This window comes from Stegostoma tigrinum, chromosome 25, assembly GCF_030684315.1.
Source record: "Stegostoma tigrinum isolate sSteTig4 chromosome 25, sSteTig4.hap1, whole genome shotgun sequence".
Lineage (NCBI taxonomy): Eukaryota > Metazoa > Chordata > Chondrichthyes > Orectolobiformes > Stegostomatidae > Stegostoma > Stegostoma tigrinum.
This window is the reverse complement of record NC_081378.1, coordinates 37562560-37578153: the sequence shown is the minus strand read 5'-3', so window position 1 is coordinate 37578153 and position 15594 is coordinate 37562560. Positions and strand designations below refer to the sequence as shown.

At 41.0% G+C, this 15594-nt stretch overlaps 1 protein-coding gene across 1 annotated transcript in view; it reads left to right on the top strand.

Moving 5' to 3' along the window:
• LOC125463424 (mucin-19-like) overlaps window positions 1–15594 on the top strand; it is a 114809-nt gene that overhangs the window by 29128 nt on the left and 70087 nt on the right. The window contains exons 17-26 of the mRNA XM_059654772.1: window positions 275–369; window positions 3025–3151; window positions 7124–7370; window positions 8275–8330; window positions 8443–8528; window positions 9543–9697; window positions 11538–11676; window positions 13602–13706; window positions 14202–14393; window positions 15344–15583. Of these exons, the coding sequence (XP_059510755.1) occupies window positions 275–369; window positions 3025–3151; window positions 7124–7370; window positions 8275–8330; window positions 8443–8528; window positions 9543–9697; window positions 11538–11676; window positions 13602–13706; window positions 14202–14393; window positions 15344–15583 (1442 nt within the window). The remainder of the gene's footprint in view (window positions 1–274; window positions 370–3024; window positions 3152–7123; window positions 7371–8274; window positions 8331–8442; window positions 8529–9542; window positions 9698–11537; window positions 11677–13601; window positions 13707–14201; window positions 14394–15343; window positions 15584–15594) is intronic.

Genomic DNA, 15594 nt, shown 5'->3' with positions numbered 1-15594 from the left:
CAGTAAGCCCATTGGCTGTCAAGACCCAAGAATACATTAATTGTCAAAAAGCAACTAGCCAATATTGGCCTACAAATTTCTAACTGCTTTCTTTGGCATATGTTACTGCTTCACATGCAATATCTTAAAGGGAATGATATTAATTCCATTGTTGTTGTTGAGAAAGTTCTATACTGCATATGAACATTTGTGGCCACTTTACAGAAATATCTTTTAAATCGAATACTTTGTTTTCTTACAATAAATGTTATTTTTAAAAAACAATTTATTTCAGAAAATTATGCAAAATTTTACTGCTACGTCATAAAAGATCCGAAAGGTCCTTTCTCTGTGTGCCACTCTACAATCAGTTATGAACCATATTATAAAGTAAGTAATCATTGGGAGTCAAAAGGTTACAAAATGTTTCACTTTTAATATGAAGGAAAAGTTGTCAAAAAATGAACAGAAAGATCCCTAATCAATGCTCGTTTTGTATAGAGTTAACCTGATTTTAAACAGGGTGATATTTCTTTTACTATTGGGTGAGGAGGGGTCAACTGGCTACCCTCATTCACTTTCCTTCTTTGACTGTCAAAGACATGATTTTTGGTTTGAAAAGGCCATGCTTGCCAATCCAGTGAGTGTTGAAAAGTGCACAAACTATTAATATGAAAGATACAGGCAGGTTCTTTTTGAGTTTTGACATAGAAAAGAGGCTAATTTATTGTTCTTAGTTTTGTCTAAGTAAAGTAATAGCTCACACTGGCCCTCTGACTTTATGCCTCATATAAACACACACAATTTGGTGGTCCTGATGCTTTCCCTCATCAATGTAATCATGTAAGCAGTTGTTTTTTTTAACTTTTCTGCAGATAATGTTGTGAGTTGAGTTCCTTCGAGAAGTCTTTGTCTGCAGGGTGTCTATGGTTATAATCAGGAAAAAGGGTTTCAAAGCTTGCAAGTTGGGTAAGAGTAAGAGAGAGAAAGAGCAAAGCAACCCTCTTGAGTGGAGAGGTGGTGCTCGGGGGTGAGGTCATGATCGAGGGGGCAGTAGGAGGTGGTGTTGGAGAGTTGGCGTTTGGCCTTGGCGATGTAGAGGTCAGTGCGCCATACTACCACTGCGCCTCCCTTGTCTGCGGGTTTGATGATGAGGTTGGGTGCTCGGGGGTGGGATCATGATCAAGGGGACGATCATTCCACTCCCGCACATCCCAGATGTCCAAGTTCTTCAAGGACCGCAACTGTCCCCCCGCAGTGGTCAAGAACGCCCCGACCGCATCTCCCGCATTTCCCGCTACACATCCCTCACACCCTGCCCCCGCCACAACGACCCCCAGAGGATCCCCCTCGTTCTCACATACCACCCCACCAACGTCCGGATACAAAGCATCATCCTCCGAGACTTCCGCCATCTCCAATCCGACCCCACCACCCATGACATTTTTCCATCCCCACCCTTGTCTGCCTTCCGGAGAGACCACTCTCTCTGCGACTCCCTTGTCCGCTCCACACTCCCCTCCAACCCCACCACACCCGGTGCCTTCCCCTGCAACCGCAGGAAGTGCTACACTTACCCCCACACCACCTCCCACACCCCCATCCCAGGCCCCAGGATGATTTTCCATATTAAGCAGATGTTCACCTGCACATCTGCCAATGTGGTATACTGTATCCATTGTACCCGGTGTGGCTCCCTCTACACTGGGGAAACCAAGCGGAGGCTTGGGGACCGCTTTGCAGAACACCTCCACTCGGTTCGCCATAAACAACTGCACCTCCCAGTCGTGAACCATTTCCACTCCCCCTCCCATTCTTTAGATGACATGTCCATCATGGGCCTCCTGCAGTGCCACAATGATGCCACTCGAAGGTTGCAAGATCAGCAACTCATATTCCGCTTGGGAACCCTGCAGCCCAATGGTATCAATGTGGACTTCACAAGCTTCAAAATCTCCCCTTCCCCCACTGCATCCCAAAACCAGCCCAGCTCGACCCCTCCCCCCACTGCATCCCAAAACCAGCCCAGCCTGCCTCCACTTCCCTAACCTGTTCTTCCCCTCACCCATCCCTTCCTCCTACCTCAAGCTGCACCTCTGTTTCCTACCTACCACCTCATCCCGCCTCCTTGACCTGTCCGTCTTCCCTGGACTGACCTATCCCCTCCCTACCTCCCCACCTATACTCTCTCCACCTATCTTCTTTTCTCTCCATCTTCGGTCCGCCTCCCCCTCTCTCCCTATTTATTCCAGTTCCCTCTCCCCATCCCCCTCTCTGATGATGAATCTAGGCCTGAAACATCAGCTTTTGTGCTCCTGAGATGCTGCTTGGCCTGCTGTGTTCATCCAGCTCCACACTTTGTTATCTTCAACCCTCTTGGGTCTTGTTTCTTCAGTTGTTTCTCCTGTACTGCAGATAAGGCAGATGTTTGTGCACACAACGGGATAGCTTTGTCACATCAGTATCGCCCAGTGATTCAAACATGGGAGTGGCTGGTATATTTTAGATCATGTCTGAGAAACACACCCCCACACCCCAGCAAAAAAAGGTCCTATTGTTCAAGTGATTAGGTTTAATGGTTTATGTCTGCCCAGTTGAATACCCCAGGCAATTGTGCTAGAAGAGGGACGTGAAATTTACTCATTCTCCTGAGATCATTGTCTTTGACTTTGATGGTCTTTCACAAACATGCTGGATTGCATAGAAGGTATAGTAATGCAAGTCATGTAGCCATATGTGGATATGAGTTGGAGGTACACTAAAGTATCTGTTTTAAATGTTCAGTGTGGATTCTAGCTGATGGATTAAGAATCATAATTTTGTATAATATATGGTTTCATTGAATAATGGCTAATGAGATTTTCCCAGTATCCACAATTTAAGGAGAGGAAATTTAACCATGTTTAGTTCTGTGGATTATATAAGATTGTATTAAATGATTCTACATGGTGGAGATGAGTTTAATATGTTAGATACATTGTCAAATGTCATTTTGTCTTGCTACAAAATATTACTGCTTTAGCTTTCACATTTTTATTTACTTAGATGTGTGCAGCTGCCACCTGTGCCTGTGAGAACATCAACGACTGTCTGTGTGCAGGATTGGGAGCGTATGTTCATGAGTGTGCAGCTCATGGTGTCATCATCAGAAACTGGAGGAACGACATCTGCAGTACGTTGTCATGTTGCTCATCTTTTAAGAGAACAAAATCAGAGTTAAAGGAGCAGACATTCTTTGGGTTTACTCATTTGATTACTAGTTTTTAAGAAGTATCTAGGTTTATGAAAGGGTAGCCAATTTTAAATAAAGTGGCATGAAGTCAGAATGAGTGTGGTTTAAACATTCACCTGGAAGGAGCGGGGCAGGCTTCATGTGAGGTACAACTCCTGACAGCCACTAGAGGCAGAAGTCAGTTCAAATTCAAAAGGCTGCTGCAATCTGAGAGACTTTTCTGTTGCTTTCAGTCATGTAGGTTTTCCCAAGGCTAGTGAGCTCTCCACAATTCCTGTAGCCCCCCTTTTGCAACCTCCCTCCTCCCTTTGGTCTGGTCACTAGGCAGCAGTCTAAATCACTGGGAGCTCAGGAGATGGAAATTGCTCCAAGTCCAATGGGTGGGATTTCACCATCCTAACCACTTCTTGAATATTCGGCCCTCTTTTGGGTAGTCGGTACGACCATCTATTTCCTTACACTCAAACCGCACTCTTCAGTGCACTGGATTTCTGACCATTAGTTATGCCTCAGTCAAAATCACTAAGATAGACGAACTATCATTTGAATTACTGTTGTTGGTGAGAATTAGCACTATGAAAATTAATAATTAATAATGATTAGATTACAGAAGTCATTCATTGACTGTGAAGTGCAATAGGGCATCTGGATAGACAATAGACAATAGGTGCAGGAGTAGGCCATTTGGCCCTTCGAGCCAGCACCTCCATTCATAATGATCATGGTTGATCATCCACAATCAGTATCCTGTTCCTGCCTTATCCTCATAACCCTTGATTCCACTATCTTTAAGAGCTCTATCCATCTCTTTCTTGAAAGTATCCAGAGAGTTGGCCTCCACTGCCTTCTGGGGCAGAGCATTCCATATACCCACCAGTCTCTGGGTGAAGAAGTTTTTCCTCAACTCTGTCATAATATGTTCTTCATAATTACAAGTTCTTTCCCTCTTTCTGGAAAGCTGAGTGTCAGGCATCATAAAATATTTCGTGGTCAATGTGTCAATATATATTTGAGAGATATTTCAAATCATCACTCTATCATAACAAATCATCACGTAACTGATGATATAAAGAACTTTGACCCCACTCTGAAGTATGACAGGTGACCAGAAGAATGTTACTCAGTAGTAATCTAATAGCTTAATGTTAGCCTGATACTGTTGTGCCTGTGAATGTAATATTTGTATATACTAGTAAGCTGGTTATTAGATTCTTCAATGCCATGTTATCAACATCTAATTTTTTACAACGTGAGGAATGACATAAGCAGCTCTGCTCGGCAAAACAACCTGCTAGAGGCAAAACCCACTTGACTAGACCAGGTCAGTCTCTTAAAATTGATCCGTAAATTCTAAACAAGAAAGCATACAAATCTAAAGTAAATTCTCATGTGAGTGAAATCACAACAGCAGCTTACTCTTATACCTCTTTATATGGAAAAAAGCACCTGGAAGAAAAATGTGTTCCAGCTCAAAAACCATGCAATTTCTCATTTTTTTATTCAATTGGTTAAATTTGTTCAAGGAATTCAGTGTGCATTCAACAACATAGGTAGAGCTCAAATTTGGAGATAAACTGTTACCAATTTTTAAAAATCTTCAACAGATAAATAAATATAACAGCTTTAAGTACCGTAATCTAGTTAGGTTCTGTGCATCAAAGAAAAAGTGTTAAGGTCATGAATCCTTACTTCTTTATCACAAGTGTCCACCCATTAGAGATATATACTCTATGACTCTAAATTAGCCAAAATGAGTACATAAGCCATACATGATAACAAAGTGTGAAGCTGGATGAACACAGCAGACCAAGCAGCATCTCAGGGGCACAAAAGCTGACGTTTTGGGCCTAGGCCCTTCATCAGAGACGGGGATGGGGAGAGATTTCTGGAATAAATAGGGAGAGAGGGGGAAGGCGGACCGAAGATGGAGAGAAAAGAAGATAGGTGGAGAGAGTATAGGTGGGGAGGTAGGGAGGGGATAGGTCAGTCCAGGGAAGACGGACAGGTCAAGGAGGTGGGATGAGGTTAGTAGGTAGGAGATGGAGGTGCGGCTTGGGGTGGGAGGAAGGGATGGGTGAGAGGAAGAACAGGTTAGGGAGGCGGGGACGAGCTGGGCTGGTTTTGGGTTGCAGTGGGGGGAGGGGAAGAGCTGGGCTGGTTTTGGGTTGCAGTGGGGGGAGGGGAAGATTTTGAAGCTGGTGAAGTCCACAATGATACCATTGGGCTGCAGGGAGGGAGCCACACCTCTACATTGGGGAAACCAAGCGGAGGCTTGGGGACCGCTTTGCAGAACACCTCCGCTCGGTTCACAATAAACAACTGCACCTCCCAGTCGCAAACCATTTCCACTCCCCCTCCCATTCTCTAGATGACATGTCCATCATGGGCCTCCTGCACTGCCACAATGATGCCACCCGAAGGTTGCAAGATCAGCAACTCATATTCCGCTTGGGAACCCTGCAGCCATATGGTATCAATGTGGACTTCACCAGTTTCAAGATCTCCCCTTCCCCTACTGCATCCCTAAACCAGCCCAGTTCATCCCCTCCCCCCACTGCACCACACAACCAGCCCAGCTCTTCCCCTCCCCCACCGCATCCCAAAACCAGCCCAGCCTGTCTCTGCCTCCCTAACCTGTTCTTCCTCTCACCTACCCCTTCCTCCCACCCCAAGCCGCACCTCCATTTCCTACCTACTAACCTCATCCCACCTCCTTGACCTGTCCATCTTCCCTGGACTGACCTATCCCCTCCCTACCTCCCCACCTATACTCTCCTCTCCACCTATCTTCTTTTCTCTCCATCTTCGGTCTGCCTCCTCCTCTCTCCCTATTTATTCTAGAACCCTCACCCCATCCCCCTCTCTGATGAAGGGTCTAGGCCCGAAACGTCAGCTTTTGTGCTCCTGAGATGCTGCTTGGCCTGCTGTGTTCATCCAGCTTCACACTTTGTTATCTCAGATTCTCCAGCATCTGCAGTTCCCATTATTTCTGATACAACATAAACCACACATCGTGCTTGCTCATGAAAATAGATTTTCAAAAAATGTATTCTTGGGATGAGTGCATCACTGGGAAAGCCAACATGTATTGTCCATCCCTAATTGCCCCCTGAGATAGTGGGGGCAGTATCTTTCTTGAACAAACTAAATTTGTTAGGCCATTTCAGATGCAGAAGCTAACTACATTCATGCAGATCAGAAGCCATGTATAGGTTAAGGTAATTAAAGATGACAGATTTCCTTCGGTAAAAGATATGAGTGAACTAGAAGTAACAAAGCGTAGAGCTGGATGAACACAGGAGGCCAGGCAGCATCAGAGGAGCAGGAAAGCTGACTTTTTGGGTCTGGATCCTTCTGCTCCTCTGATGCTGCCTGGCCTGCTGTATTCGTCCAGCTCTATGCCTTGTTATCTCCGATTCTCCAGCATCTGCCGTTCCTACTATCTCTGAGTGAACTAGATGTGTTTTTAACACGATCCAATAGTTTGATGTTCCTTTGGTGCTGATGCCAGCTCAAAAATCCAGATTTAATTGAAACAAGTGATAACATGGATGCCTGCGAGCAAAACAACAAGGCAAAATATAAAGATATTAGCTGATCAAATCTGGGATCAGTTGGCACATTATTTTCTTGTCATAAACTTACAGGAGTTAAAGTTATGTCTGGGGAAAGAAAAAAAACAATTCTTGATGGGGTTTCATTTAAAGCAAAATGGATTTATGGGAGGTGATAAATTTTAGTATTGTGTGGTTTTAACACTTATTTCACTGCATTCCATTATTTATCTATTCTCATGCTGTTTAGGACCATTTAAAGTGATATATATTTATTGAGGCTTAGAGTATTATACACTTTATTAGAATCTAAGGTGTTTCTCTATTTTGTAATAATTTGTATTGCTTCTCCATCCAGGTAAGCCATGTCCCAGCACCCAGGTTTTTGTGGATAACATGAAGACCTGTAACCGCACCTGTCGATCATTATCCCGTTATGATTATACCTGTGATGTTGAGGACGTACCAGTTTTTGGCTGTGGCTGTCCTGAGGGGAAATACATGGATAACTCTGGAGAATGTATTGATAAATCAGACTGCTCCTGCTATATGGGTGATACAGTTATCAAAAAAGGACAAAGTATGACTCTCAATGGTCAAACCTGGTAAGTGTTTTCACTGTATCCTGCAATCCTGTCATTTCCAGATGTGAATGCTGGTCAACAATGAAACAACTAAAAGGAATCTGTGCAAATATCCCTATGCCCTCAATAAAGGGGAAATTCAATCAATTTGATTCACTCTATGTGATAATGGTTGAATGCACTGAATGCTGCAAAGTCTTTGGGCCCTGATAATATTCTGGCTATAATACTGGCGACTTGTGCTCCAGAACTCACTGCAACTCTTGCCAAACTGTTCCAGTATAACTAGAACACAAGCACCTGTATGGCAATTTTGAAAAATGCCCAGATTGATTGTGTGTACAATAAGAGTTCCTCAGGTTAATATCCATGGTTAAACCATGTTCAGCTACTCTAACAATGACCTTCCCTCCATCATAAGGTCAAAAATAGGAATGTTTCCTAATGACTCCACAATTTTCAGCACTATTTGTCCCTCTTCAGTGACTAAAGCAGCTTGTGTCCAAATGCAGCCAAACCTGGACCATCCAGGTTTCAGCTGATATGTGGCAAGTAGCATTTGTTCCACACAAGTGCCAGGCAATGATCATCTCCAACCATCAAGAGGTTAACCATCTCTCCTTGAAATTCAATGACATTATCATCACTGAATCGCCTGAAATCAACAGCCAGGAGGTTACTGTTGACTAAAAACAGAAATGAATGAACCATCTAAGTACTATAGCTACAAGAGAAGATCATTAGTGAAAAAGTGTGTGTTGGGTTATGGATCTGAATGGTTTGAGAAGGCAGCCTGCCACACCTTTCTCCAGGCCTGTTTGGGTTGGAGAATCAGTGCTGACCATGAATTAATATGTTTTTTTTTTAAACGATGAACAAAATAATTAAAATGTGTCTAAAAATATAACTTTGTTATGACATTCAGCATTTGTGAAAATGGCAATCTTCAGTGTTCGACGGTTTCCACAACCACCAGTCCAGGTGAGGAATAGCTTCTACATTTCCAGTGTCATCAATATGAATGGACATTAACTTTCAATTAAATTGGATGTTCATTTTTAAACAAAGATTTGGATTTTTTTTTCTTTTCTAGTATGCCAGGGTGGCAAAATATATTTTGACTGCAGAACTGTGGATAAGTTGTGTGCAAAGACATGTAGAGGCTATAATAAGCAATGTGTAAGTACCATTAATCTATTCAACACCTTTCACACATTCTTGCAATTTTCTATATGGAGTTACACCAAACTGCTAATAATAAACACAATAAATTACTTAAATATCTCTCACTGCTCCATGTTTTCCTTCACCATGAATTCAAATGCAATATTAATCACTATCTGGCCCATTGATGCTCTCAAAGTAATGGACCGTGTGCAATATATAAATTGTGAAGGAAGCTGTTCTACAAATCCTATAATAATTCACCTCTGACTGAGGATTGCTATCTAAAACCAAAGACTTCAGTATTTTGCAAATCTACATTGCTTCCATCTAAGCAGATTTAACATGAAGTTGAAAGGAGTAGTGATAATACTATGGCTTTAAGAGGTGTACTTTGACCACGTCTTTTTTGTGAAGAAACGTTGAGGCAGAAGCACCAAGCAATCTGCCCCAAAGCCAATTCAGTAAACAGCTTGTGAGACCTTGTTTATTTTTAAGTTAGAACAATAGAGGCAGCCTGAATGGGTGGGGTCAAGCTCCCACAGAACCAGGATTTTTAGCTTCAGCCTTCAGTACCAGTTGCTGGGAGTTGAAGCTGGTTGGAAAAGCTCTTATTCCTCTCTCTGTTACAGCTAAAAGCTGAGGTTCTCTTCCTGCCACCACAGTTGCATGTTAGACAGTATATTTTACTGAATTGCATTTGCCAAGGGTGTTTTTATGGGATGTTACAATATTGGTGTAGTTTATCAATATTAGTTAATATATCTACTATTTTGCTATACATCTCGATAAAGATACAGTTAAACCAGTTCATTTATTTTTGTTTTTATCTGTACTTTAATTACAGTGTATGAATAAAGTGTATTTTGTTTCAGGACTGATAGTTTAACCAATCAAGTTGCATCTGGAGCATAATGCCTTCCACTTAACTTTAAAATAAGGAAAAGTTAAGGTCTAGACTATCTTATTAATATATTTTGAGAGGTTTTGGTCTGAGTTCTTGACAAAATTAATTTCTTTCATTGACAGAACTTGAATAGTTACTGTGTTCCAGGCTGTGTCTGCCCTGATAATCTTGTGGCAGATGACAATGGAAGATGCATTCCTCCAGAGCAATGTACTTGTCCATTTGGAGGAGAAACCTATGCTGCAGGAAGCACCATCCGAAAGAATTGCAATAAATGGTGAGATTCAACAGCTGGAAGAACATAGAACTAGCATCACTAAACAAACAAAGTGCTTTCATTTTGCATTATATTACATAACGTTCTTAAATACAGCTTGCAGTGCAGACACAAGACAATTATTCTAACTAGAATGTGTGAGGCCATCATTTTCATTTGTAGGTTGGGAGCACAGACAGGGTCATTTCCTGACTCTGCAAACCTGACTAGGATCCCTTGGTTGTAAATGACTGCTGAGTGCAAGGCTTGTCTCCGTGAACCAGCATGATACTGAAGTTTAATAAAACAATTGGACACATACCTTCTACATTCACCCCACACACTGCATTCTCCATTCTTGACAATGTATGCCACTTCATATGCGTGGCCTTCAGCCATAGGCCTTCATACTCCTGCATTCACCACACTGCCCCTTTATATCCTCAATGCTTACCTGTGCCCCTGTCTACACCACCCTGGTTCTGTATGGCACATATGCCAACTTAGTTCCATCTCATGATAAAATATGATCCATCCCTCTCCCAACCCTCCCTTGAAAGTTTTACAGATGCTTGATAATTTGACGATTCCGTTGGGTCTATGCATTTTTGCTTTAGCATATGCTTGTCTACCTTTTAACAGTTCCAAATAGTTCCCAGCCCTCCCCTAGTCAATTCTGGCCAAGGACACATGACTCTTTCTAAGGGACCTGACTGCACCGCCCCCACTCCGGACAGTCCTGGGAGCACATCCACAAGTATCTCTCATCTCCAAAGGGCTACTCTGACTCTCCAAAACAAATTTGCTGAACTAGACATGCTTTCACCCAGTCTAGTCTGCATACTGTGGGTTCCAGACAGTCAGGTTACCAAGCCCAATTTAAATGAAGGCAGCAAATCCTTTAAACTTCCAGATACATCTGTGAACCATGCATGTGTGACCATCCCCAAATCTATCCCTGCAAAAATCAAACATGACACTTTCACGACTGGGACCCCTGACTTTCTGGGATTTTCACCAGGACACACAGTTTCTCATCAGTATGAAACTCTGGGCCTCAGCAGTTAGCTTTCTCCCATCCTACTTCATCTCATTCTATCTGTGCTATTTCTATAAATCGTTTCATTTAAAAGAAAGTTTCAAATTCCACCACATTGTGCATACCAAAATTTCTCCTGTATTTCCTATTGGATTGATTAGGAATTATCCAATTGCTTTTTATCCCAGATTATGACTCCCCACAAATGGAATCATCCATCTTAAATTTAAAAATCTCAGTGGGACCATTCTTTAGCCTTTTCACTTTTCTAGAGGAAAAAGACCTCAGCTATTGAATTTTCTCTAGTTTTAATCTCTCAGTTCTGATTATCAGCCGTGTAAGTTTTGTTTGTGTATTTCTTGGTGTCAGTATCCCTAAAGCTATTAGGCTCGCAGAATTGTTACAGTATAAAAGGAGGCCTTTCGGCCCATTGCACCTGAATACCTCATGTTAAACCCCTGCCTTTTCCCTATATCCCTGTACACCATTTCCATCCAAATAATCATCCAATACTCTCTTGAATGCCTCAATTGAAACTGCCTCCACCACAATTCCAGGCAGTGCATCTGATACCATTCTGCTTGTGTGAAAAAGTTTTTTTCATTAGTTTAGTTTGTACATCACGTCACATCTACCCTCTTGTTCTGTTTCCTTTTTCTCCCAGTCTACTGTATACTGCTCACTCATGATTTTGGAAACCTCTATCAAATCTTTTCTTAGCCTTCATTTCACCAAGGACAAGAATCCCAAAGTCTTCAATGTCTGCTCAATATTGAGGCCAGAACCTTGAGCAGTTCTCCAAGTGTGTCTTTTATATTGCAGCACGTGCAAGGCTGGATCCTGGGAATGCACCAAAAATCTTTGTCCAAAGGAATGCCTAGTTCATGGAGATGGCCACTATGTAACCTTTGATGGAAAAAGATATCTCTACGACGGCAATTGCGAATATGTTTTGGTTGAGGTATGTTACAGTAGGAATGAGGTATATATGTTCTTGTGCAGCGAAAGGCCAGATCAGACAAATGACCAGGAAACCATTTGTTCTGTAAGGATTAGCATTACACTAGATGTGCACATTTCTATACTGGCCAGTTGAGGCATCCTCATTTGTCCAAGGATATAAAACCTTAAAGGATTTAATTTCATTATTTAGAACATTACATGCAATTTTAGTATCATTATTAAGTGGTTTACTTTAACAATGACAAAAATATAAGGATAAAAATATAAAGGCTCTTTTTTATCATTATTTTCATGGTACATGGGCAGCACTGGCAATGCAAGCATTTATTGCCCATCACCAATTGCCCTTAAGACGTTGGTGGAGAGCTGCTTTCTGAACTGCTGCTGTCCATTTGACACACGTACACTCAGAGAGGATTTGGAAGGGAGATCCAAACTTGTGACCCAACAACAATGAAGGAATTGTGAAATATTTCTAAGTTAGGATAGTGCGTGATGGGAAGGGGAATTTGCTGGTTCCCATGTACCTGCTGCTTTTGTTCTTTTAAGTGATAGATATTTGTGACGATTAAGTATTGATGGTGTAGAAAGTGAATATGTAAAGTAGTGGGTGAGATACCAGTCATGTGGACTACTTTTTCCTGGATGATGCTGTGTTTCTTGCATTTTATTGGTGCTACACTAATCCAGGCAAGTGGGCAATCATAGGATTGTAAAGTTTTTGCAGTGAGGGAAGAGGTCCTTCAGCCCATCATGCCCATGCCTCTCATCAAATGTCCATCTATTCTAATTGTGTTATTAGCATTTGTTACCCCTCTGCGGCCAGTGAGGATTTGAAAATTAACATCAGAGTCACTGCAATCTCCTTCCTTGTCTCCCACAGCAACCTGGGATACATCTTATCTGGCCCTGGGGATTCATTCACTTTCAAGCTGGCTGAAACCATTAAGACCTCTGTCTCTCAATGTTAATTCATTTAAGTATCTGACAGGCCCTGTCCCCAATTTCGATATCTACATCATCCTTCTCCATAGCGAATTCAGATGTAAAATATTCTTTCAAGATCTTGCTATGTCTTCTGGCTCCATAATTGATGGATGGTACTCCATCACACTCTAGTCTTGTGCCTTCAATATGTCAGACTAAATCTGGGGAGTCAGGAGATCTGTTATCCGTCGTAAAATTCCCAGTTTCTGAATGAATTTGTAGTCACAGGATTTGTGTGACTGGTCCAGTTAATTGATTTCACAGATTGTTTTTGGTGGAGACTTCAATATCACACTCTGTCAAAGAATTATTGCAGTAAGCTTAAGATTTCTGTGTTTTCACTCTGTATGTGCTGAGTCCAGACTTTGCAGTCAGTTTGATATTTATAATGACACTGACGCTATCAGCGTTATCACCATTATAATCACAAATTCTAGACCATTGCTATTGCTAATTACCAGCAGTGGACTTTAAATGTTTACAGAATCCATATTTTATGGAATAAGTTTTGGTCATACTCTCTAACATTGGAAAGGGCATTTTTTTGAGTTTTCTCCTTGAAAATTGGACCTAACAAGAACTTATTTATTCCTTGATTATGTGTAGAGATTTTATAAAGTTTCAGGGCATCCAAACTGTATTAAATTGATCAATTCAGTTTCACTTGGAGTAATTTATTTTTTATTTGCACTTGATATCAAGTAGATCACTGTAAGTGTACATCATTGAAGAGAAGATGTTTAATTTTGCACAAATAGCTTATATTAGTATTTTATTTTCATTTAGTTAGGACCTTCAATGTAAATGTGAAAACATTGATGATGATGTAACGTTCACCATTTTTGTATGATATAAATATCTGAATTATTGAATGAATTTAATTGTTAAATGACATTAGAGTACCAGCACACACATTCTGTTTCTGATTTGCTTCAGGATCAATGCAGTCGAGGAAGTGGCACAATTCAAATCCTGGTGGAGAGTGTCCCATGTTGTGAAAATGGAGTGACATGTTCAAGGATTATCAGAATTTTAACTGAGGTATCTGTTTTCAGTTCATGGCATGATTGAAGTGTCTAGGCCTTTCAGAGTCTTATGTAAGGTGGATATTAAAAAGGGTGAATCCAGAACAGAGGGCACTTCTTAAAAATTAGCTGCTGCCCTTTTAGGACAGAGGTGAATTTTTATTTTCTCTCAAAGGGTTATCTGACTTAGGAACTCATTTGCTCAGAAGGTGGCAGAGGCAAGGTCATTGAATATTTTTAAGGCAAAATTAGATAGATTCTTGTTAGGAACGGGAAGATTGGTAACATGGAATTTTAAAGGCAATAGATCAGTCACAATCTTATTGAACACTGAAAAGGAATTGAGGGATTGAATGACTTACTTCTGCTCCAAATTTGTATGCTCAACAATCTGTAATCATTAATGCATGCTAACTGACATTGTATGATAAACATTTGACTTTATTTCTAATGAGTTCATTGTGATTATACGTTCTCTTACACATATTCTAAACCGTTGGGATTTCTTCAGGGTGAAGAATTCAGATTACATGATGGCCGAATGACGAGACCTGAGAAATCTTTTGGTCAAACCCAATGTAAAGATAGTTCCTATTCACTTCACACTGTTGGACTCTATTTAATCCTTAAATTTTCCAATGGGATCACTGTGATATGGGACAAACGAACAAGAGTTTCAATCACATTGGATCCAAAATGGAAGGTAAACACATGGTTTCAAATGTTAATGTTTCCTCACCTGAAATATTTTATTGTGTAGAAATTAATACCAAAAAGCAAAGATTTTGAGCTTTGCGGACTTATTTCTTTGCAGACACAAATATGGTACGTTCCTTGTAATTACAGTTATTCCTTAGTCCATTACAATGAAAAAGATGACAGAATGTTTAACTCAGACTGATTTAGAAAAAACAAGAAAACATTCTAATCAACTTGTTTCTCTTTAGATTATGATGTAGAATTGTAATTTGGACCATCAGATGTGTTAAAGTAAAGTAAATATGCTTCAAGACTTTTTATTGGTTCTAGCAACACATGAACGTTACAATAAAGTCTTTGGACAGTTGAATGACAAACAGTTGAACATGATTTAAATTGGTTATTCTGTCAATGTAATTTTCTTGGTGAAGTTTTAGTCCATGTAGAAATTCAGTTCCATGAGCAATCCTGTTGCCGGTCAGTGTGCTTGATTCGAATTACATACAATAAATCATTCTTCCTGAATTTTAACTATCAGCCTGTGGCTGGCTGGCTGATAGAACATGAAAGCAAGTGTTCCACCTTTGTCCTTCTGGCACAGAGCTTTGCACACCTGGAGCTGGTGGCTGCTTTGAGACTCGTCCTATTATTCAAGCCAGTGTTGGAACTGGCCAATTTCCTGCTGCTGCCACCATTCCCCATGAACCTGAAAGCATCAGCTGTTTGTTGGAAACCCAACATGTATCGGAGGCAAGAGGGCCAGTCTCGAAATGCCCTCAGGTTGGAGCTAATGGGTACAGGGAGCTGCTACTCTGCAGGTTTCATGTATCTCTTGGGAGTGACTTATAAGTTGTCCCATCCTATTACATACTGCAAATTTCTCAGTGGTATAATGACACAAATTTAAACATAAGTATTATGATTAACTAATATATGAGCACACATTTTTTTCAGAACAAAGTATGTGGTCTGTGTGGAAACTTCAATGGTGATATTGCAGATGATTTAACAACTCAAGGGAACTCTTTAGTGACAAACACATTGGAGTTTGGAAACAGCTGGAAGTCCTCAATGTCATGTTCAAATGCAATGAATCAAACGTCCCCGTGTGACAGAAACCCCTACTGTTCAGCGTGGGCTCAAAGGAAGTGCAGCGTTATCAAGGATACTGTCTTTCAAAGCTGCCATAAAAAGGTAAAGTTATT